This window comes from Rousettus aegyptiacus, unplaced genomic scaffold, assembly GCF_014176215.1.
Source record: "Rousettus aegyptiacus isolate mRouAeg1 unplaced genomic scaffold, mRouAeg1.p scaffold_m13_p_8, whole genome shotgun sequence".
NCBI classification, from domain to species: Eukaryota; Metazoa; Chordata; class Mammalia; order Chiroptera; family Pteropodidae; genus Rousettus; species Rousettus aegyptiacus.
The window spans coordinates 81,985,360-82,010,535 of record NW_023416311.1 but is presented as its reverse complement, the minus strand read 5'-3'; the positions used below and the strand labels follow the sequence as shown (position 1 = coordinate 82,010,535).

The window sequence follows — 25,176 nt, the reverse complement described above, 5'->3', positions numbered from 1 at the left end:
TATGGCATAGGAGTGGTATTAAGAGTCATGACACTGAATGCGATCGCCAAGGAGTGAGTCTACACTGAAGAGCAAAGGGAACCCAAGAAGTGATTCCTGGAACACTCCAATATTAATATTAAGAGATCATGAGGAAGAAAAAGAACTTCAGAGGAGAAGGACAAAGAGCAGCCAGTAAGATAAAACTAAAATTAGGAAGATACAGAAAATCCCAAGGAATCTATCTGAAAACTCCTAGACCACCCAAGTGTGTGTAGAAGGTGACAGGATTTAAGGTCAACACACAAAAATCAATCATATTTCTATAGCAGCAATAAACAAGTGGAAACCAAAATTAAAAGCACGATACCATTTACAGTAGGTTCAAAACACTGAAATACTTAGGTATAAACCTAACATAGTATGTACAGGATTTGTGTACTGAAAACTATAAAACACTGATGAAAGAAATCAAAGACCTAAATAAAGACATGGATTGGAGGATTTAACAAGGTAAAGATGTCAATTCTCTCCAAACTGATCTACAACTTTAATGTAATTCTTATTCTCAAAATTCTGGCCTGATTGTTCGTAGACACATTAATTCTAAAATTCATGTGGAAAAGCAAGGGAACTAGACAGCTAATATAATTTTTAAAAATAATGAAGTTGGAAGAGTCATACTTCCTGAATTTTTTGAGAAAAATGTGTTTATACTTTATTTTTCCCCCATTCATCCACTCAATTTTAAGCTACTCAATATATATTTTTACTCAATATATATTTTTACTAATACAATTTTAAGCTACTCAATATGTTTTACTACTCAATTTATATCTTTAACTATAGAAATCAAGGTGTGGTATGTCGGGTAGAAAAGATACATATATCAATGGAATAAGAACAGAGTCTAGAAATAGATCTACACAAGTACAGCCAACTACCTTTTAAAAAACAAACAAACAAAGGTACGGACAACTCAGTGAAGAAAGAAAAGCTTTTTAGCAAGTGATGCTGGGACAACTGGTCATCTATACATACCTACAAAAAAGTGAACCTCAACCTAAACCTCATACTTTATATAAAACTTTATACAAAATGAATCACAGACATAAGTAGAACACAGAAAACTATAAAACTTTTAGAACAGAAAAAAGACTTTGTAATAGGCTTAGGTGAAGAACTCTTAAACACAACAATCTATAAAAGAAAAAACATCAACAAACTTGATTCATCCCAGTTTCAAATCTCAGCCTTGTTATTTACTAGGTGTAGGACCTGGGACAAATACTTCTCTGGGAAAAAATTTTCTCATCTATTTAAAAAAAAAAAAACTTTGTTCATCAAAATTAAAAACTTATGCTCTCAAAAGGTACTTTTAAGAGAATGAAAAGACAGGCTACAGACTGGAGAAAAAATACTTGCAAATCACATATTTAACAAAAGACTTTATGTGTCCAGAACATACAAAAATCTTTCTAAATTCCACAGTAAAAAAAAAAAAAAATTACAAAATGAGCAAGACTTGAACCTATACTTCACCAAAGAGAATACATAGATAGTAAACAAGCACATGCAAAAATGTTCAACATCAGAAGCCATTAGAGAAAAACAAATTAAATATTGAGATATCGCTATATACCTATTAGAATGGCTAAAATAAATACTAGTGCTGGTGAAGATGCAGAAAAACTGGACCACTTTACATTGCTGATGAGAATGCAAAATGGTATAGCCACTCTGGAAAACAGTTTAGCAATTTCTTATAAATTTCAATCTACATTACCAAAAGACCCAGCAATCTCACTACTGGTTATCTACCCTACAAAAATGAAAATTTATGTTCACCCAAAAACCTGTAGACACTTTTCATAAAGCTTTACTTGTTAATAGTTAAAAACTGGAAAGAGCCAAGATGTCCCTCAACAAATGGATAAACTGTGATATATCCATACAATGGAATACTACTCAACTATATATATATATATATATATATATATATATATATATATATATATATATAAAACTACTGATGCATGCAACAAAACTTGGACAGCTCTCAAGAACATAACTCTGAGTTTTTTAAAAAGCCAATTTCAAAAGGATATATACTGTGTGAATCCATTTATATAACATACTTAACAAAAGTATAGTAATAGAGAATGAGAATGGATCAGTCGGTTGCCAAGAGTTAGGGTCTGGGGAAGGGTGTGACTATAAAGAGATAGAATGAAGGAGTTTCTTAAGGGTAATGAAGAGTTCTGAATCTTGATTGTGCTAATGGTTACACGAATCAATACATGTGATAAATTTCATAGAATTATGCACATCAGAAAAAAAAGACTATGTAAAAACTGGTGAAATATGAATAAGGTATCTTAGTTAATAATACTGATAATTTTACCATAGTTATATAAGATGTTATTCTCGGGAGAAGCTGCAGAAAGGGAACATGGGAACTCTGAACTATTTTTGCAATCTCTATGTGAGTCTAAAATTATTTTTAAGTATAACATTTAAAAATGTTTTTAAAATGCTGCTGATAATTAAGATCAAGACTATTAGATTTAACAACTTGGAAATTGCTAGTTATTAAAAGGAACTATTTCCATGAGGATGGTGATTAGAGAACAGAATGTTTAAAGTTCAGATTATGGGGGTGGGTTAAGTTATTAGAAATCATATCAACTAGGATATAACCATGAGAGGTAAGTAGCTAAGCCAAAGGACAAGACCTTTAAAGTAGAAAAATTAAAGAAGGTGAGACTTTCTTATTGTATCTGCGGAAGGAAAGGGTCAGCTTATTCTTGAAATATTCCCAAGGAGGCTACTAAACTATATCAAGTGCAACAAGTAATCAAGAATTCTTCTAGAGTTGATTTAAGGACCATAGAAAAGATTATTAAAGCCCTAAAAGAGTTGTAAAGACAGACAACAAAAAGATCAGGGAAAGAAATACAAAGCATTTCATTCCTGCTTAGGTGAATTGGCAGTGCCTTTCTCCAAAGTACAATACCAAAACGGTTTGCTGTATTTGGAGCTGAATCGGTGAACTCTATTCTTAAGAACACGGACAGACTTTAAGATAGGTGTTGTGCATGCGTCAATGACACAAATGCTCTTCTCATGGCTTTCTGACAAACCGAAAACATCCTTTTTATAGTTAGAGAAATACATCTAAACAGCTTACGTAACTTACACAAGGTTATGTTGAATTTCAGGATTGGAACTAAGAAGTAGATTCACATTTAAATTTTTATTTTAAATTGTCTAGACTCAAAAATTCTTCCAGCAGATAAAGTCAACCTAAACAGACAAGCCCTCTGGTATACTTTGGTGACTGCTACCACACTAACCCATTTCCTACCAAGCCTGCCTAATCTAACCTTCTCCATCGAGACACGCATTTATAACTTCCAACTGATAAACTAAAACCAAAACAAAAGAGTTTACAGCACTTACCCATTTCCATCAAAAGAGACCCACTCCACCTTGAAGACAGTGAGGGACTAACAAAAGAACGTGAACAATGGGGTAAGGCAGACTTGATGGGGTCAAAATCCCAACTCAGCCTCTTGGTAGCTATAAAAGAGAAATACCTACCGACTTCAGAGGGTTGTCATGAGGAGAGAAAGACTCTATAACACAGGTGTACTTCATACACAATAGACAATAAATGACAGGACAAACGAAGCCTTTCATTTGCCACATATGCAAAAATTCAAAGCCAAACAATGAATAGCCAATTTATAATATTTTCAAAGAGAATAGGCAAAATTCTATAGTAAACAAAATAAATGTCTTTCCCAGTTGCTCCTTCCTTCTCCTTGCCCAGTGATTTTCTTACTGGGTCCCAGAGAACAGTGACTCACCACGCTAGAAACACATAATCTGCTATTAAATTCTCCAAGTTACAGAGAAATGAATTCGACAGAAATCTTATTTTTCTTTCAAATTTGTATATCTTCTAAAAAGGTGCTTTTAATACATCAGAAGATTAACACCAAAGTATGAGAATATATCTGATTTGACACATACACATATTTAACTGAACACATTGATTCGTATGCTGTGCTCCAAACTCCCAAGTATTCTGATGAGAAAATCAATCACTAAACTATTCTCCCCACTTTTACTGCCCTGCCAGTGACCCCTGCTTATATTTCCCCTGGATAAAACAAGATACCCAAGTGAATCTTCCCCCACCCCCAACCAGCCCTCCAAGCCAAAATAGCTGGTAGAAAGTCATCTTAGATTAAAAAGATTCCTCACTGCTGCTACGTACCCTGATGCCAGAAAGGCAGCAATTAGGACCCGCCTTCTGAAAGTAGGGTGCTCTAATACCAGCTCTGAACTAGTGTTGACTATTCATGGTACAAAAACAGATGTAAAAACACAAAAAGTTTTCTTTCTATAAGTAATACAGCATTTCATTTCTTGTCATGCTAGAAACACAGGTTGATGATCAAGCAGAAAATTGCCTTTTTAAAAGCCCTCATTCTCATTGTAAATATGAAAGCTTAAAGACAATTGACAGAAATGGTAGATAACTTTTTAAAATTTTTATTTAAAGATGGAGCCCAAAGGAAATTTTGGCTACAATAGAATATAAAGTGATTTTCCAGCAAGCCAGCTATGCAACATAAGTTGTTTGTAGCTACAAGGAAACACCAAAATGTTTCATGAGTGGCTTCTTTCCAGGACACTATTTTTGCTCACACTTCACAATTACTGAATAAGACAGTATTCAAAAATTACTTTATGCATTGTTTATTTTTTATGGCTTACATCACCAACCCTGCACTCCAATCACAAATAAGTGTTTCACATAAGCAGTTCTAAGCTTACACACTTCTAACCATAGGTTTTGTTCAATAAAAACTAAATTTTGGATTTTCAAATAACCACAGAACATGACTAAGAAATTAAATAATTAAATAATTTTAAATTAGTTTTCATTCAAAGGTCCAAAGTCCTCAAAACCCAACCTGAACTTATCTAATGGCAAGACTTAACCTGAACAAATGAACAACGCTAGACGTTATTTACTCCACTTTGACAAGTCATATTTCACCGTGTAAATATTAATATCTGGATTATGAGATACTCTCCTCGACTCTGCTGAAGGCATTACATAAGGTATATGAATCATATAACATTTCAAAAATTTAAAAATTTTTGGCTCCAAGAGTTTTGGATAATGGACTGTGAACTTGTACTTAGATAAAATCTTTGCTATTAAAAGATGCTTCTAAATTCAATCTATTATTTTTCAAAGAGCCAATACAAAATTTTTGATGTATTCAAGGTTATTTGCATAATAAAAATTTTAACAGTAATGGTCCCTTAAAATAAAATGCACTAAATATATCCTACACATACATTTTCTTAATTATACGACTGTAAAGGCCACAAGATTTCAATTCCTTGTCGTTTTTCACTATAAAAAAATTGAAAACTGGCACTGAATTCATTAAGTACTATTGTGTTTCCCAAATTTAAGTCTTCACTAGATTAAATCAAATTTATTCTATTTATTAAACTGTCAACCAATTCTGCACTCCTTTCCTTTGGTAAAAACCACAAATCTCAAGTCAAAAACAATACTCCTATAAATTGAGTTCACAAATAGATAAGTTATATGAATCATAGCCCAGAAACTTTACTTTTTATATCTTATCAGGTAATCCAATCCCTAGCAATGAATGTATAAATATTCACTATGAGGATAATTATTTGAGCAATCTTACTTAATTAACCAAAGAGCATTGATATTTCACCAGATTTTATGAGCAATTTTTTCTTTTTAAATTTTTAATAATACATCTTATTTTTTAAAGCAGTTTTACATTTCTAAAAAAAAAAAAACTGAACAGAAAGTAAGATATACTGTTGCTCTACAACTATCACTTTTAATTTCCCCTCTTATAAACATCTTTCATTAATGTAGTATACTTGACATAACTAATGAACCAATAATGATATATTAACTAAAGTCCATTAGGGTTCATTCTTTGTGTTGTACAATTCTATGATTTTTGACAATACGTAATATCATGTATCCATCATTACAGTATCATACAGAATAGTTTCACTACCCTAAAAATCTTCTGTAATCCAACTACTCATCCCTTCTCTGTCCTCCCCGCAACCCCTAGAAAACACTGATCTTTTTACTGTCTCCACAGTTGTGCCTTTTCCAGAATGTCATATAGTTGGAATCACACAGTATGAAGCCTTTTCACACTGTCTTCTTTCATTTAACAATACACATGCATTTAAGGTTCTTCCATGTGTTTTTATGGCTGGATAGCTCAATTCTTTTTGGCACTGAGTAATATGCCATTTTATGAATATACCACGGTTTATCCATTCACCTACTAAAGGACATCTCAAGTTGTTTCCAAGTTTGGGCAATTATAAATAAAGCTGTTAGAAACATCCATGTGCTGATTTCTGTGTAAGTTTTCAAGAGCACAAGAAATGTAGCTCCAAAGGGGAATAAGTAAACAAGAAAATAAAACCTTTTTCCAACTTAAGAAACCAATCTCCTTAATACTAAATTTCTTTAATTCTAATTTCCCCCATATTTTAAGATATCTCCAATCAGGACATATATTCAATATAATAGTCTCTCATGATTATTTTCCTAAAAAGATATTTTAATGAGGTATCCAACATTAAGAGATGGCTTGGAAACATGGTATATTTATAAATAAGCTGAATTTATAAATGGTATATAAATATGGTATATAAATAAGCCAAATTTTCATGATAGTAATTATTATTAAACATAAGTGACAATCATATTCCATTTCATATTTAGTAGTTTTTTGTTAAATTTTCTACCTATGTTTATTAAACACCTATTACATACCAAACACTGTGGTTGGTGCTAAGGGTAAAATGGTGAGCAAAACAGACAGGCGTTTTAGTAAAGTTTACCTTAGTAAAGTTTATTACTTTGTGCATACTGGGGTGAAACTCTGAAAAGGTAGCACAGCAACTATGTCAACGGGGAAACAGAAACTGGAACAATCAATGCACATTCTAAAGTACGGGAATTTTAACAGGCAAACACTTCAAACAATAAAGACATAATAGAATTTCAAATAATGCTTTCTTTAAAACAATTTAGGTAAAGGTTTTTGCACATTAAGATACATTCACATAGGTTAATATCATGAGCTAATAGGAACGTACAATATACACTTAGGATGAAGTTCATCATTAATGATAATAAATGGTGGGTGACCAAGACACTCTCTTTGATGAAACTTACGCTCCTCTGAGCCCTCTTCTCAGTTAGGCTTTGAACTTAACCTTCTGTATCCATCCTTTCCTTGCTCTGTCTGCATGGTCCAGTCTTAGCAAGAATCCCCCAAACTTGCAGCTGGCATCTGAGTGAGGTCAGTCTTGTGGGGAAAGAGGGTCATGGGAATCCCTTGGATTTATACCAGTAGGTCAGAATTGTGGGTGACCTGAGGACCATCAAATTTGTAGCTGACAACTAAAGTGAGGACAATCTTGTTGCAGACTGTGACCTTAAACCTGTGGCGTTTGACATTAACTCTGGTGGTTAGCATCAGAATTAGATTACAATGTATTAGATTGCAACATGTAAGACAAACTTTCTGCCTTCAAGAAGTTATTATGTTTATCTGTAGGTCCACTCAAGTACATAGACAACCCATCACTCCTAAAAGAGACATAGGATGCTGAGCCCTAGAGAAAACGGTGAAGTTTTGATTTTGACTTATTGTGCATTTTAAAAATACTGCCATTGAAATCTTTTATTTTGGCCCATTTTTGGAGACAGAAAAAACTGAACACACAGAACAGTTAAGCTTCTGGAACAACTCTGTGAAATGGGTACACAGTTAAGACAGAATTCACACTTATCAAAATGAAAATGGGATAATTTCTATGATGTTTTAAAAACTTAAAACAGCCTAATTTGAAAAACACTATGAAAAAAGGGAGAGGGGAAGAAAATGCAGGAGATAAAATGAAAATAATAACACCACTCTTCTCCCTCCTTCCCCCATTTAACATATTACAAAGATCTTTCCAGATCAATATACATCATCAAATATTATTAAATGGATATCAAAATATTTCATCACTGAGGTCATTCATAAGCAGTCCCCTAACAGCTGAATTCATTTCCAATTTTCTATTAAAAATAATGCTGTAATGAACAATCTTATAACTAATTCTTTTTATGAAATTATTATTTCTATAGTATAAATTGCTAAAAGTATAATTTCTAGGTCCAACAATATCTCCTTTTTAATATCGATTTAGCCCCTGCCAGTTTTGTGTATGAGAGTACTTGTTTTCTACACCTGACAAATTGAGAAAGCTCTTACAGGCAAATTATCATGTTCTCAGTGTTGTTTTAAAATGAACGTATTCAATTTCTTAAGAATGTCTTTTTTTAACATTTTTTGACAACTTTTTTCTTCCACTGACACCTTTTTGTTCATGCTTGTTGCCCACTTTGCTCTGGGGCATTCATCTGTTTCTCACTAATTTAAAACAGTATTTATGTGTAAAGGGATTAATAAGCCTTTTCACATATATCCATATACATTCCTAGCTGGTCGAGGAGCAATTTAGATCATTGTAAATAAAACAATGTCTCTTTAGGAGTTTTATAAATTGGTCACGCACACACAAAAAACATTGGCTATATTATTTTAGGTTAAATTTTTACTCAAATATTAAACCACAGAACAATCAAGAGCTAAGAAAAGCAACTACTCAAATACTCGTCAATATAAATAACCTATTAAATACTAAAAGAAAGTTTTCTATTCCCAAACTATATACATTTTAAATGCTAGAAAAAGTATACTTACTCATTTTAACACAGGGATTTGGGATTTAACTTTATGGTTACTATCATTAATCTGAAAATCTGCATACAAATTCAAACTTTTATCATTTTTCTAGAAATGTAAATTTATAAAAGTAAATGTATAAGGAAATGGAGGAGACGGTAAACCTATGTAAAGCCAAAATGGGAAGGGAAAAAATGTAGCGTTAAATAAAAAGTGAATCCTTAAAACCAAAAAGAAACTTTATGCCAAAAAATATGAAAATCTATAGTTTTCTGACTGTTACATCTTTTTCATTAGCGGATGAAGAAACATTACTGGATGCATTTTTTTTTTAATTATTGACTTCATATTGTAAAATTTAAGTCACTGATTTAAAATGTTCTATTATTCGTTAAATGTTTTACATATAAACTACTAAAACAAGCAAATCTACCCTAGAAATGTGCTAAAATCCCTTCTCATTAATCCACAAACCATAGCATTTAAGGTCCAGAAAGTGGCCAAATACTACTTCTTTTAATATAAATAAATTTGCATTGAAATATCTTTCCAGATCACATCTCTATAATAGCAACCTCACAGGAATTCATAGCCAAAAACTCAAGGATTCACACCAAGTCTTTTTCTACTACTTTTTTAAATTTAGCTTTACTGCTCTTAATTTAAGCTGTTTGATATTTACAATAACTCAAAAATATTTGTTATAAAAATAAGTAAAAAACAAGGCACAAAATTATATTTGCACACTGCCATATGATCTAAAAAACTGTCCAGCTAAAGGAAATAATATCAAAATGTTAACAGTAGTTATCTTTAGGTAGTAGAATAGTGATTTTTTTTATTTTAAATTCATTAAGAAATATGTATTATTTTTATAATTAAACATTTTTTTAGAAAAAGATTAAATGTATCAAGTTAAATAACTAAAAAGTAACCTCCAAATCCTCAAGCAATTACTCTCAAGTACAAGTGTAGTTTTTAAAAAACTTTTATCAGTCAATAGCTGCTTAAAATAATGGCTACAACAAATACCTTGAACTTCATACAAATATAGTAACATTGTTTTTATCATCTAAGTGGCAGTAGTAGATGCTTTCCTGCACACTATTTCATAAGCCTGTTGGCTAACACAGAACTTACCAGTTATGGTGGAATTTAAGTTTTAGGAAAAAAGTAAATATCTCCTTAAACTAAATTCAAGATTTTTCTCTTTCCTTTACTCCTATAAAAGTAGTTATAATCAAATTAGAATGTGTATACTGTACATAGAAATATTTTAATATATCTTGGAACATAACAAAATTCAAGCCCCCTTCACCTTCAGAGAATACTGTGCTAAAGATGACCAAAAAACAACAACAACGAAAAAACTGCTAGACAAAATGAACTCATATATAAACTAGAAAACCAAAGAATTAGGTTATTATTCTTAGCCAATTTAGGGGCAAAATAGGGAAAGAAAAGTCAGCCCGTCCTATTGTGGAAATGCGTCTGCTGATTTGCTTAAGACAAAAATTTTTAAGTACACTCTCTGAGGAAGACTACTGATAAGAGATAGGTGGTCAGAGAAGTATGGCATGACCTGCTGACTTCCAAGACACTCTAGGAGGTAAGTCTCTACTCAGCTCCTTCTATTTCCAAGTCACATAGAGACATAAGGCAAGGTTCAGGAATCGGAGTCAATGAGAAAGGAAGTAAGCACATCTTAAGTGCCAATCTTAACCAGTCAGTGAAACTTAACCTAGAAGGAAACTTTACAGTTATCTAAAATAATGAAACCCAGTATTATCCTACAAACTGATGAACTATATAAAGGTCAGTACAACTTAAAAAATAGTGATACAATTCTGATGTATTCTGAGGATTTTTTTTTTTTTTTGCATATATATTTATAGCCTTTCTGCGGAGTTATGGTCTCAAATTTAATAAAAAAATCTATCCTTTATTATGGCCTCAATTTCTGTCTAATAATATGATAAAATAAGCATAATCTTAGTTTTAACTCTGCCATAGAACAGCTTACTGAGCTTTAGCAAGTGTCTGAGCATAAGTTTCTTCACTTGTATACTAAAAGGAGTTGGTCCAAATGACTTAAATGAACCCTTCCATTCTAAAATAATCATTCTATAATTCTTCATGATAACATCAAGTTGTTTTGGGTAGCATCTGCTTTTAACTGGAGAGGCTGTCCCTGGATTAAAACAGTGGGTAGATTCCTCAACCAATCATTCACCACATAAACACTGGTGAGGATAGTGCTTTGGATTTACCCCCGCCCCAACTCCATCACTTCATCCAACCTTCAGCACATGCCCATTGCTACCTATTTATTAATTTACTTACAGAGGAAATGGGTAAACCAAGCCCCACTGTGCTGAGGACAGAGCTTGAGACGGTACTGTCATGGTACGGATACTGGATGCTGTTGTCTTTACAGAAAAAGCCTCTCTGAAATGGATATATTTGGCCCAAATTTAGAACAGCCATAGGCATGGAAGCTGTTGGGGAAGGGAAAAAAAGACACACATGGTTAAATTCAATTCACTTCGTTAGGAAGTAAAGTCTACTGAATGGGGTGCAAATGTTAAAACATACTGTACCCTTTCTGAAAAACAAATATTCCATAATGTCCAAGAATGAAAGTTGAGGAAACCATGCAGCATTAGCATGTCTATATCAGTCTCACCTTTATCAAGTATAAATTCTCTTACTTGTGTTGACCTCCGATTTTAGAGACAATCGGTTAAATAAAAATGAGGGAAGAGAGCAAAATTGGCCCACGGAAAAATTAATCTGAGAAAACAGCAAGGTTTTACATCTTGTAACTAATTCATTTTTAATTGAATTGCTTGATAACTTAAATATATTTAAGAAAAAAGGGGAAAACTCAGTAAATACATTTAATAATCATGTCTTAACAGCCAAATATAGTTGAAGGGAAAGATAAAAAATTTGTTTTACATTAAAATTTAAATTAATAGGGTTAGAAAACAATAGAAACCATAAGTATATTTGACAACAGAAACAGAAAGAAACAAGCCCTTTCTATTCCAAAGACAAATTAAAACTGGTTTTTATTAGGCCTGGCAAGACTCTAAAATCACTTTAAGAATTTATACAGAGTAATTTCATTCACAATTTTTTACCCAAATAACTTTAATTAGTAGTTTCTTAATTTGTTCAAATTTCCCGTGTTTTTAGGCTTTGTTCTATAAAATTTAAATGTTCAAGCATTATTTACTATATACTTAATATTAGGCAAGGCCATTTATAAGAGAAACAAATTAATGTAAAACAGATACTAGTTTCAAGAGCCTAAACTGTACGTGTAGAAAGAGAATGTATACTCAGGAAACTGTTTAAAAAGTAACACCAAGGCAGAATTGGGGGAGGGGTGATAAAATTTTCTATATCTTGATTGTGATATTAATTCCACAACTCTATGCCTTTGTCAAAACTTAACAGAACTGTGCATCCAAAAAAAGTAAATTTTATTACCTGTAAATTTTAGAAGAAATATCATAGAAGACAGAAAACATGACTAATTTCTAAAATGGCATAAAAGGTCCTATAAAAGGAATTCAGAGGTCAACTTGAACTAGAGTAGTCAGAAAAGACAAAGGCAACTGAGTTGAACTTGAAACAGCAGGTAAATCATAGGCAATGGGAAAGGGTTCAAGGAGAGCATTTAGTGGTAGATGGATGCAAGGTCAGCAAGAGCACATCGACAAGATCACAGAGGGAATGAGCAAGGAGTTTTCAGGGTACATAATACTTTATAGCCAACAGGTACTACATGCTCACACATGCCAAGTGCAGGCTACAGAAATTAACTCAATCTTTACCTCAACCCTGTGAAGTAGGTACTATCACTTTCCCATTTTTCACATAAACTTATTATGAGGCTTTAAGAATTACAGATCTTCACTGAAACCAGTAAGTGGAACCAGGATTCCAACACAGGTTATCTGTTTCTACAGTCAGTGTATACAGGGCCTCCCCTAATGGCAACTGATCCAGCTAAATTAACAAGTTAGAAATGTGCCAAGGAACATATAATTGCGCCGGGGTGGCGGGGGGGCGGGGGGCGAGGGCACCTGTCCTTTTGGAAAGCTTGTTTGGTACAAAACACATGTATGTTCATAATAAAAACCAAAAGTTAATGGAACAAAATCTTTGCTGCAGATTACTCTTAAATCTGCAATTTTGTTTTTTTAATGGGAGAAAGTAGGCTTGGAAATTTTGAGTTCACTAAAAAGAATTATGTATTTACAATACTAAGAAAGAACTTATAGGAAATAAAATATCACTGCCCCCTTTTGTTTGGGGCCAGCAACTGGATAAAATAAGTGGTTTTAGAATTTTTTATAAAAAGCAGCAGAAAGGGGAACACTTGTGTGGTACGTTGATAGTGAAAACGGAAAGGAATGCGAGAAAGAGTGTTTTGAATATAGAAATGTCTTGACCTGATGACTGATCAAACTGCTGAGACAGGTCTGGACACGACACATCAGGGTTTTGGAAGTAGGGAAAATGATAGTCCCATTGACAGAAATCTGAAGTTGGGATGGGGAGCTGGTTTATACAGAAAAAATTAGCTTAGTATTGAGTGTATTGCCTTTGGAGTGCTCTGGCACCTTCTTAAATGCTCAGCCTCATTTTTCACTCTTCCCCATGCAGCCCAAGGCTCCAAACGCAAGGAACCATTTGCTGTTGCCTGAACAAACTGTTTTCAAAATCTTAGGTGCCTTCAAATATGTTCAGCTTTCTACTGGAGATACTTGCCCTCTCATTTCCCCTTTAAGTCCAAGCAAGGCACTCCCTACTTATCTGTCCAATGGCATGTTGTATACATATCTATCACACTATATTTTAAACTACCTTTTGCATTCTGTCAGCAACCTGATGGTAAAGACTATATCATTCCTGTATCCTCTGCACCAGGCACACAGTTGGCTCCGAATAAAAATTTGCTGAATGGCTTAAATGAATAAAATTCAGGATAAAGATCAGAAGTAGAGAGATACATGCAAATTGTTGGCATTAGAACGGGTAACTTAAGCCAAGAGAATCAAACAGTTCTCAGAGAAAGCCTAAAGTCAAGACTAACAGAGATCAAACAATCAGCTAAGAACTAATCCCCATAGCTAAATCTCAAAAAGAGATCATGGGCGAAAGAGGAAGAAAGGATGATTACATGCTCTAGAGGGCAGGAGCTGTGTGTGTGTCTCATTTGGCAGCACACACTGGCCATTCTGTGAACAAAAGAGTAAGCAATAGAGAAGCAATAGGATAGTGTTGTGATACAAAAGCCAATGAAAGTATTAAATCTATATGTAGATAAATGTAGGATGCCAAATGCTAAGACATTCAGGAAAGTGAACTTAGTAGACTACAAAATCTTAGGGAAGAGGGTGTATAATCAGTAACCTGTGAGAAAGTATATTACACCATCTCTACTGACACAATAATATCTTTATGAAGAAATGCCAATAATAAGCTTCAATATTGGGTTATCATAGTCTAAGTATGAATTTCTTTCATGCTTAGTAGATTTCCTCTACTGCTCATGATTTATATATATATATGCACATGCACAACCCTAAGGACTGAATTGTGGTCCCCCTGCATTTTTAGGTTGGAGTTCTAATTCTCGATTTTATTGCATTTGAAGATAGGATGTTTAGATGGTGATTAATGTTAAATGAGGTCATGAAACTAGTGTTCTAACCCAATAGGCCTGGTAGCCTTATAAGAAGAGAAAGAGAGAAAGACCTCTCTCTTCCACATGCACACACTCATGTGAGGACACAGCAAGGCAGCTGTCTCCAAGTGAGGAAGACAGTTCTCACCAGAACCCAACCATACTGGCACCTGGATCTCAGAATTGCAGCTCCAGAACTGTGAGAAAATAAATTTGTTGTTTAAGCCATCTAGTCTATGGTATTTTGTTATGGGACCCCAAGAAGACAGAGAGAGAGGGTGGGGGAGGCACATCCATCCCCCTAGAGGAGACAGATATCTTTACTCTAAAAAGCAACAAAATATTCTCCATCTGCTATAGAAGTTATTTTCGACGGCATTTTTTAGGGTAGTAATGGAAGAGTTCTGTGTCGACGTTACTGTTATAGGAAGATCCTTCTCCAAATAAACCCCTTCATAAGATAGCTGTATGCTTTCCTTAATATATACAGGACATAGAAACTATTTTTGACTCTAATCATAATTCTAGAATATTTTTCTCTTAACTAAAATTCTTTTAGAGAATTGACTTTTTTGTTTTTGAGAATTCACTTTTATAGTTCAATCTTACTAAACACATTTGTTAGCTACTGTATGTCTGTTCTTAGTGCATCCCTTCTAAGATATATTGAGGAAGAGCATATGAATACCCACAGACACACACACGTTTCCTATATTCTCCTCCAATTAAGTGATAATTAAAATCTCTCCCATTTTATATATAGTACATACTTCTTCAAAGATATGCTGTTACAAAAAAATTTCAATAGTATAAATCTAAATGCATTGTAAAGACAGAGAAAAAGTAAAGTAAACCAATGTTAACTTCCAATATGTAGCAGCAAAGGTAAAGAAAAACAAGTGCTAAGTTTACCTTTTGAAAAGAAAGAAGTACAAATCTAGATATTACTAAAGTGACTACACTGACTTCAGTACCCACTACCTTCCCCCATTTTCTCATTTGAGATATCTAAATAGTATTCTATACCACAGGAAAATTCAAATGTCCCTCCTCTTGAAAATCTCCACTCCTTATTCATTCAAATATTTCAATTTCTATATGGCAGCCAGGTAAGAAAAAAGGAAAACAGACTAAAAGAGGTAAGAAATGAAAAAGAACTCACTGAAAAAATTTTAATGAAAGAGAGATAAGTGCCACAGGAAAATAACACAACTGTAAACAAGCAGGGTTGAAGCTTAAGGAATATCAACAATGGAGCAGTCAAGATTTTAGCAGGAAACTGCCAAACTGTGTAATTATGAACTTAATAAAGGACTATTACCAGGTATGGAAGGTACAGACAAAGTCAAGAGATACTGCAACCTCCTGAAGCCACTACCACCCCTAGGACTAAAAGGTACAAAGAGAGCCGCCTGATAGGACTGGACCTCTGAGAGAGCCAACATGATATGATTTGGCTGGAGGAAGCTGGGAGAATAAACACAAGAAGCCCACTCTTCTCCTGCCAGTGCTTCCCATCGTCCAAACCCGTCTAGAAGCCAAAGGGCAAGGTCAGCCTCCTGACACTGAGGGCACTTAGATAATGATGAGAGGTCTGCATAGGAAAATAGGACCTATACAGAGCCTGGAGGCAGAAGGTGAGACCGATCAGTGTCTCAGCATGGAACAGACAGCAACTAAAAGGGATAACTTAGGAGAGTTTAAAAGGACTATTTGCAGAATCTATATTAAGACTGTATATATGAAGAAGTTTGGACTTTATTCTGTGGGTAACAGGAGACATACAATCCGATCTGTGCTTTAGTTGGGGAAAAAACTATGAGAAGAGCTATATAAAGGAAAAAGCAGTGTGAAATTAGAATAGAGGGAAATACTGGTGCATATGAGAGATGTTGAAGTCCTGAAATAAGAAATAACAGTGGGAATAGGAAGAAGAGACAGATTCTAAAAAATTTAAACTGTTCCTATATAACTGTGGACCATATCTCTGTATATGTATATATATATGGATGTATTTCTGTCTCTCTTAAATACACACACACACACACACACACACACACACACCCCACTACTACTACTACCCCCCCCAGCCTTTGGTATATCTGCAGAATACGTTTTCCATTTTTCCTTCACCCTCAGCAGATTAATATCTGATAGCATTTCCTCCACAATCCTGCTTATAATAAAAACACTTTAGGAAATACTTGTTGAATGAATAAATGAATAAACAGGAGAGCAAAAGCCTCTGAGGCACAAAAATAATACTGCAGAACCATAAACTTAGATACGTGAAAAGTTTTAAGTGATTTTTATCTCCAAAAGCTCAAGTTAAAACAAATAAATCAAGAAAAGATGAAAAAACAAAAACAAAAAACTGGTTAACAATCTAAAATCCAAGAATATGCCAGGGAAGCCCTTATTTCTCAAGCTTGTTTTCCACTGGGAACACAAAGTGCTAACAAGTAAAGATAAACATATTGATATGCCCATGTTAACTGCTAAAACAAATTTATAATTCACAAACTCCTGGAATCTTGAAGGCCATTTCTGTATAGTCCAGCGTTACCTCCGAGCAAAGCTTCAGAATGGCTATGGAAGCACTTCTCTCAGCACCACCCTTCACTCTTTTCTCAACTAGCAAAAGAAGCTGGAGCCCCACCCAATTCAATCCTCTTCACTGATCTACCCAGAACAGAGGTCCATGACTTCCCTGCAGGAAAGGAGATGGACCAGATTTCCAAATGAGATGATGACGAGTATAAAGCAGTAATACTTCAAAATTGGAATTTACAAATAATTATCAGCTCCAGATCCACCTTTTCCTAGTTTCTTCTCTAGAACCACTAGAGACAATCAGATCTGAAAGCTATATTCTGTTAGCCACTGAATATCTTGACCTATAGGCCTCCCAGTGAGTACATTAGCCACTGATAATGTCTTTTTAAATGGCCCCTGTTTGAACTCCCATGCTTTGGAGACTTTACTGTTCTTCCAGAAGATAGCATTGAAAAGTGCCATGTTGCACTTCTACGAGATCTCTACTAATGGCACTTTGGAATTGTTTTAGTTAAATCAGTTTAGATATAACATTTATCATCGCTATGGATCCAGTTGTCAGGGATTGAGTTATTAGTTCTTTGGAGAAACACATTTTGAGGAGGTATGGGAAGAAAGAATTCACTTCATGAAATATTATAATAAAGCTCACAACTAATCTTTGAATAGCAGGAGTTTTAAGTATGCTGTTAAAAATCTGTAAGGGGCAGTTAAGGGAATTTCCAGACTGTGAAAGGAACATGTGAGCTTGCCAAACAAGCATTTCGGTGTAGATTTTGTCTTTTTTTAGTGATCTTAAAGGAACGAATTACAGTTAACATTTGAATGAAAGAAACTGTTATTGTTGTTTAATATCTGGTTGTTGCTATTTGCATTCCTTTGTTGAGCCTATATCTTCATAAGCTTTTTAGCAGTTATATGTTGAACACTTCAGTTTCATGGTCTGAACAAGATTAAGAGACCACAAATACTGGCAATTAATTTGTCTGTTTCATTCTTCCTTTTTCCATAACTATATCTATTGTGCCTTGTTTTGATTTATATGCAAAACCTGGAAAACCTACAAAATTGTGTTTTGTGGTTTATCTGGGAATAATACAGAAAATATTGCTGTTATTTTTGGTGAAGAAAATGAATTTTGTATAGCTTATTTCAATGTAAATAATATGTGAATTTTGTTACTTAAAAAAAAAATCAGATCTTAGATTGTAAAGCACACATTTACACATCCTGCTCTATGACAGAAGTATTAATTTCCAACCTCAGCATCCATTCTGAGACTCCCATGTACAACATTCTCACATACTGTACAATTTTATGGTACACATTATACTACGCACTCTCAGCACAAAACATAAATCATAATGTGGTCTCTTATTCACCATTAAAAAATATTTGCTCTTACCAAAAGCACCTAAAATAATCAGGGCAGCCTAGCTCACAAGACTCTTAAATAGCAATCCTGCTAGACCTGTAGCAATTTATAAACCTGAATCACAAAACACAAACATGCTTAAGAGAAAGATTAATACCCTGGTTGTTTGTGGACATTTACTTGTGAGTCTTCAGAGTTTTACTACTCAAAAGAAAGTTACTCCTCTTCCACGGCCCTTCTCCTATGTGTCCAAGAAGAACGGAAACTAACATGTATTGAGCATCTCATACAGGTCACCATGATACTAAGGCAGCTGCACATACATTTCAACTATATCATCTTCATATAAAAACATATTTATACTTTATACTTCCTACCATGAAATCTGGAGAAAATTTTAAAAACCTAATCAATAGTATTAGTATGAAAATAATCAACATATACAGAGAAATATGTTCAATATATTAAAATAATCTGTAAAAACATATTTAGTATAATTTCACTTATATAAATTACTTGTGTTTATGTCTAAATATACATCAGAAAGTCTAGAAGAATATATAGCCAACTTTTAAGTAGTTGTCTCCAGGGATGGTATTAATACAAATCAGGTAGAAAACTCATTTCTTACTGTATATATTTCCATGTCTGAATATTTTATAATAAAACAAAAAAATCAAGATTAGCTTTGAATTTTAAAAAATGCTTTAGCTTAATGTAAAAGTTTTTTTGTTGTGTTTCCTGAAATCATGCTGTATGTGCACCTTACCTGAAAGAGTCCTACCTGTGGTACAGAGATTGTCTGAAACCAAAGCAAAGAAAAAGGCCTATTTTTTTGTACTGTTTGAAACAAAAAAACAGAACAAAAGAAATTATCCTTTAGCTTTTATACCTCATTGTTAAGATCTCAGAGAAGTAGGCCTACAGTGAAATAATTATTCTAGGGTTCCAGGCTCTTTCAGAACATGCTTAATATAGAGAGAGTAAAAATAATCTTGAGGGTCATCAGTTTAGCAGAGGCAGCTGAATATAAGCCATAATGAATACATTTAAATTTTAAGTCACCACTGCTTGAAAATCCTGATAAAATAATGGCACTCGGGCAGATCATTCTAAAAGAGTGGCACCGTCTTTTTAATTATGTAACAAGGATATTACTCTAGCGAGTCTCTGCTCCATCAGACTAATGTTGATTTAAATTGATTACATATTAATATAAATCAACATTAGTCTGATGGAGCAGAGAGTAAAGAAAATAATTTCATTAGGGCAGTGTTATCCAAAAATTTTCTGTGATGACAAAAATGTCCAATACGATGTGCTATCTAATACAGTAGCCAATAGCCACACATGGCTAATTAGCACTTGATATGTGGCTAGTGAGAATAAAGGACTGATTTTTAAATTTTACATAATTTGAATTAATCCCATCTACATATGGCTAGAGGGTCTCATACTACATAGTGTAGATTTAGGTAATTAAAAACAAACTAACAAGTTGAGAGCCATCAAATTTCTAAATTGTATTAATACTTAATACAGCAAAACTAATTTTAATTCCAGAAACTTAAAGAGGAAATAATTATGAAGTACTTGAGGAAACATAGGTTTCATTGTGAGCCAGTGCTCAGAATAACATTCCTCTACATGCATACTTTTGGCTTGCTTCCTTTAAAGAACCTATTCCTACTGCACCCCTCAATTTTTAAAATCTGAACTTGTTTCTCTCTCCAGGCAACTAGGTTTCCTATAAGGGGAAACAAGAGGGGCTGATCAAGTATGTCTGAGATCTCTTCCTACCTCCCTCACTGACCTCAGATCTTCCCTACTCTTCTGTCCTGGGGTAGGCCTCTTCATCTCTAACCCAGCAGAGTGCCTTCTTGTCTATGGCTGCCCAAAGCTTGCCTTTATACAGTACCCCATCTCCACAACAGCTACCAACTGCTTCCTCTTACTCCCTGGATTATTCCTACCCTCAATAGAGGCCAAGAACACTTGGTTTGGCTGTATAAAAATAATAACAATCAAAGGGTTAAGATTTTGTAAGTCATACCACATATCACAATATTTATGCTAGTAAAATACTATGTAATTTTACGTTTCACTTTAGTAAAAGCTAAATTCTTTTCTTAGTATAATGCCTGGTCATCTGCTTCTAACCTGAGGAATCATAAGGAACACTCAATCTCTCTCAAGTGGGTAGTAGTCATTACTCTTACTGAAGCAGGAAAAAACAGAATTCTTTCCTGGAAAGCTTTTCAAGTTATTCCACATCATCAAGTCTCTAAAATAGCAGCTCTTAACTTCTTGGGTTTCATGTACCACTTTAAGGTTCTAATGAAACTACAGACCCTCTCTTCAAAAACATTAAGAACTTTTGCCACACAGTTTCACAACATGCACATGCACCTCCTCCCCAACCCCACCACCCAAAAAGATCCTTTATGGTCACCTCTATCACAAAGGCATAAGAAATATAACAACACAAAATAAAGTCCTAAAGCCCAGAGACCAAAGTGATCAGTAGAATATGACCTCAAAGAAGACTATAATTAATTCAACTTGATATTCCTACATCCTCCCTTAATTCTGCTTCCTTCCCCATCCTGATTTTATCCTTTACCTATCATCCCTCTTTGCTCCCTATACTTCATCTTCTTATGTGGTTATATTATGAAACTAAAGTCATTTTAGTATTACTTAGGCTTATTGTAATTTTATATTTCCTGTTCTAGGTTCATTTCTTTAAACAAAAGCATTTGTTGAATACCTACTACTTGCCAGGTATTTGCCTATATACTATCTTTAATTCTAACAAGTGTATGAGGGAGAAAGAAAGTCCCCCAAAATTTGAAAACTTAAAAATCACTAAGTCATTGGTCTAAGAAAAGTCAAAATGTAAATACAAAAGTTTGAAATGAACAATGAAAATACAAAGCAAAACAAAGTATACAGCTGAAACAAGACTCATGAAAATATACAGCCATAAATTTATACATTAGAAATTAGTGAAACATTCACTAACTATATTTTAAAAGCTCAAGAAAGTAAAAGGAATATATAGAACAGAAATTAATGAAATAGAAAACAGAGGAAAAATCAGATCAACAAAAAACCAAACGAGTTTTTACCAGTTAATGAAATGATCGGTCTAGTTAAAGGCTTAAGAAAATAACAACAACAACAAACATGCAAATACAGTAAATTATTAAAAATTTTAAAGGCTACTAACTATATATCTGGGCTAACTTTTATCAAAAACTCAGAGACACTAAGTAACTTACCCAATAGCACGCAGCTCTTGGGTGTATACTAGGGCAGATAACCGGTATTACACAGTTGGTAAGCAGGAAGCCAAGATTTTAACAAAAAGTTTCTTTTTCACCACGTCATACCGCCTCTCTTTTAGGAAAGGAGTCTAACCACCAGGGTATCACTATCTTTATTTACAAATGAGACAGAAGAATGACATCATCTCTTGGATTCCTTACAGTCCATGATTCTATGAGCTTAAACTGTTCTATACTCAATTGATTTCCTTCTTTTGGTTAGACCGCAGGGTGGGAGGGGGAGGGTGAAGGTGCAATTGCTATGTGTGGCCTAGGATACATCATAATCTACTGCACTTGAGCTGACTGAGCTATCCTAGTATCTATCTACACTTTGCTACAAACTAAGGAAGAGACATACAAAACCTCAGCAAAACTTACAAGAAAAATAAACAGTGAAGAAACTGCTTCTAGGAGCTGATATTTTACCAAAAAGGTAATGGATAAAATTCATATATAGGAAATAAGTCTCCCTTTCAAAAAAAAAAAAAAAAAAAAAACCTAGCATATGTAAACTTAACCATGTTTGTGCATTTCTCTACACATATTTTTGGGTCTAACAAGTAAGTCTAGTTACTTTAGTGAAATTTTCTCTACAAACCCTTTCATTTTCTCCTTTTAGCAGTCTAAGGTTAAAAGTAAATAAAATTTTTTTGGATCTTTACTGCTTAGTGTTACCTGAGCAGTTTTTAGAAAGTTCTATTCATTCCAAACTTAAGGAATGCTCTTTATTTGGTGTCTAATTCAATTTGAACAAAATACATTTTGGGGAAAAATGTAATATTTTTTCTTGCTATCTTTGGAAACAGGTGTTACAAATTCTTTCCAAAATCACATTAAAAATCTTCCTGCTAACTGACAGGAGTTATGTGTTATTTCTGAACAGAAATGGTTTTCTTTCCCCTCTTCAAAAAGGATCATTAGATGTCTAAAAGTAAAGAAAGTTAATTAAAATTTTACCAACTTAAGTGATGCTAATAATTTTTCCAGGTAACATAAATTGTTTCCTTGCAGATCAAATTTAAACACTACTTCCTGATTATTATTCCTAATTATCTGACAAATGTTTCATGTCTAAGCCCACTAATAAGGAATGAATTATCAAGAAAGTAGAATGGAGGACATGCAAGAATAGATTGTCTCAGGAAAAATGAAGGGCCACTTTTTAAAAATGTCGGTAACAGTAGGTACTTTTTACTTAATTTCCACCATCTATCCTGACAGTGTGCTAGGTGTTGTAGATTTCTAATCCTTCAATAACTTTAAATGGTAAACATTTAAATTTAACATTTTGAAGATGAAGAAACATGTCCAAAACCACTTAGGTTGCAGAATTAGAATATGAACCCAGGTCAATGAGGCCATAAGCCCAATAACAGATGACACAAAGAAGCTGAGTAGAAAAATAAAAAAGAGATTACTGATGAACCCTGATAGAAGGACCATAGCACTTAGAGTGAGGGGAGAAAGAATGAAAAGAAATAAGGAGTGAATAAATGAGTGGGGAGACAACTTTAAAATGTCTTCTGATAAAAAGGAAGGGAAGGGAGAACTTGGTCCACACCTTGAAGGACAAACAGAGCAGAAGAATGGTAACAATTTCTGTTGTTGTCTATAGTGCAAAAGATATGATAGGGAGCTAAGGTGATGGAATAGGGATGGGGAGGAGGAAGACCTGAGGATAAAGATAAATGGACAGAACTAGATCCAAGAGGTGAGCAACAATACCACCAAGGGAAGGGTCAGCTAGTATTTTTACCATAAAAAAAAAAAAAAAAAAAAAAGCTTCCTATTTCACTTGTATTGCCATGCACTGTAATCAGGCCCTGAGTCCTCTTTGGTGAGCTGATGCCCAGTTATTAATACTAGCTCCACCCTATCGCCTGTCACACATTCCCCTTGGCCCTTTGGCCCTGATGGAAACAGTATGGCAAAGGGAAAGAAAGAGGGTCAAAACATGGTGAGCACCTCTGTATGTCTGGCACCACACTGACCAGGTAGCATTAATTTTTATTTACTATTCAGAATACTAGAACACAAGCTCCAAGAAGGCACAAATATTTTTGTTTTGTTCACTGATGTATCCCAAACACCTAAGTCAGTGCTTAGAATAAGACAAGCCCTCAACAAAGATCTGATGAATGAACAAGGAGTCATCTTGTAAAACAGGTATTATCTCCACTTTAAAGATGAGAGGATGACTCAGAGAGGGTAAGTAACTTAATTAAAGCCACACATATAATAAGGGTGAAATTAAAAATATTTAACAACTAATGATGCACCAGCACTGGCCACTCAGAACAGATGCTACCTACTGATGGAAGAGCTGGGCTCTACTTCAACCTTTAGTTGTGGGATCTTGGGGAGGTCCGTAGGAAGGACCGTGACACTGGAAGGTTGTGGGTGGGGAAGGGAAAACTCAGATCTATATTGGCTATCAGCCTTGACAATTAGTGTTACACCCAGGATTCAATCATATACTTACCTGACTTTAAATCTGTCTAAATGAAGTGGGAAATAGTCCCATTTGCTAGAAAAAAAAAAAAAAATGAGGAAAACAAGGGATAACTGGAGGTTTAATAGAGTAGAAAAAAAAACATTCCAAACAACTACAATGGGAAATGGAATTAGAAATAAATTAAAGATTGATAACTGAGCTCAAAAAAAAAAAAATACAAAAAACAAAAAACAAAACCAGGATGATCCAACCAAGGTAGGGTAAAGAGAAATGAGGAATAAGAGAAATATGGATGGACAGCAAAACTACAGTATGAGGATTTTTGATTCTAGGTAAATAACTTGGATGTTTCAAAAAGAAATGAAAAATCAACACTAGTTCTTGAGCAAGAAAGAAGTTGGTGAAAGCTATACTTCAGAAAGATGAGTTTGGACAAGGGAGAATGGAGATGAGGAAGAGCCTGGAGCCAGGTAGGAGGGGTCAGTGGTACAGAGTGAAATATACAGCAGTTCCCCTTCCCACCTTATCTCAGTTTCACTTTAAGAAGTTTCAGTTACCTGTGGTCAACCTCGGTCTAAAAATATTAAATGGAAAAACTCCACCTCATTTCATCTCATTCTGTAGGCATTGTATCACCTTACATCATTACAAGAAGGGTAAGTACAGTACGAAGAGATATTTTGAGAGAGACCACATTCACATAACTTATTATGGTATATTGTTATAATTATCTTATTAGTTACTATCATTAATCTCTTACTGTGCCTAATTTATAAATTAAATGAAAGGTGTGTAAGAATAAGAAAAAATGCAGTGTACATAAGGTTCAGTACTATCCACGGTTGCAAGCATCTACTGGGGGTCTTGGAACATATTCCTCCATGAATAAGGTGGGGGCTGTTGTATTTGAGTGTGATTCACAGAAATGG

General features: G+C 34.1%; 1 protein-coding gene across 4 annotated transcripts in view; it reads right to left on the bottom strand.

Moving 5' to 3' along the window:
* Positions 1–25,176, bottom strand: part of PLPP1 (phospholipid phosphatase 1) — a 68,180-nt gene that overhangs the window by 27,282 nt on the left and 15,722 nt on the right. Inside the window, exon 2 of one of the 4 annotated variants that reach the window (XM_016142333.2) lies at positions 11,169–11,323. The exons of 2 other annotated variants lie outside the window; for them this stretch is intronic. In XM_016142333.2, coding sequence (XP_015997819.1) covers positions 11,169–11,323 — 155 coding nt within the window. Of the gene's footprint in view, positions 1–11,168; positions 11,324–25,176 lie in introns of those variants that run through there. One more of the 4 variants, XM_036225438.1, reaches the window with a different exon arrangement.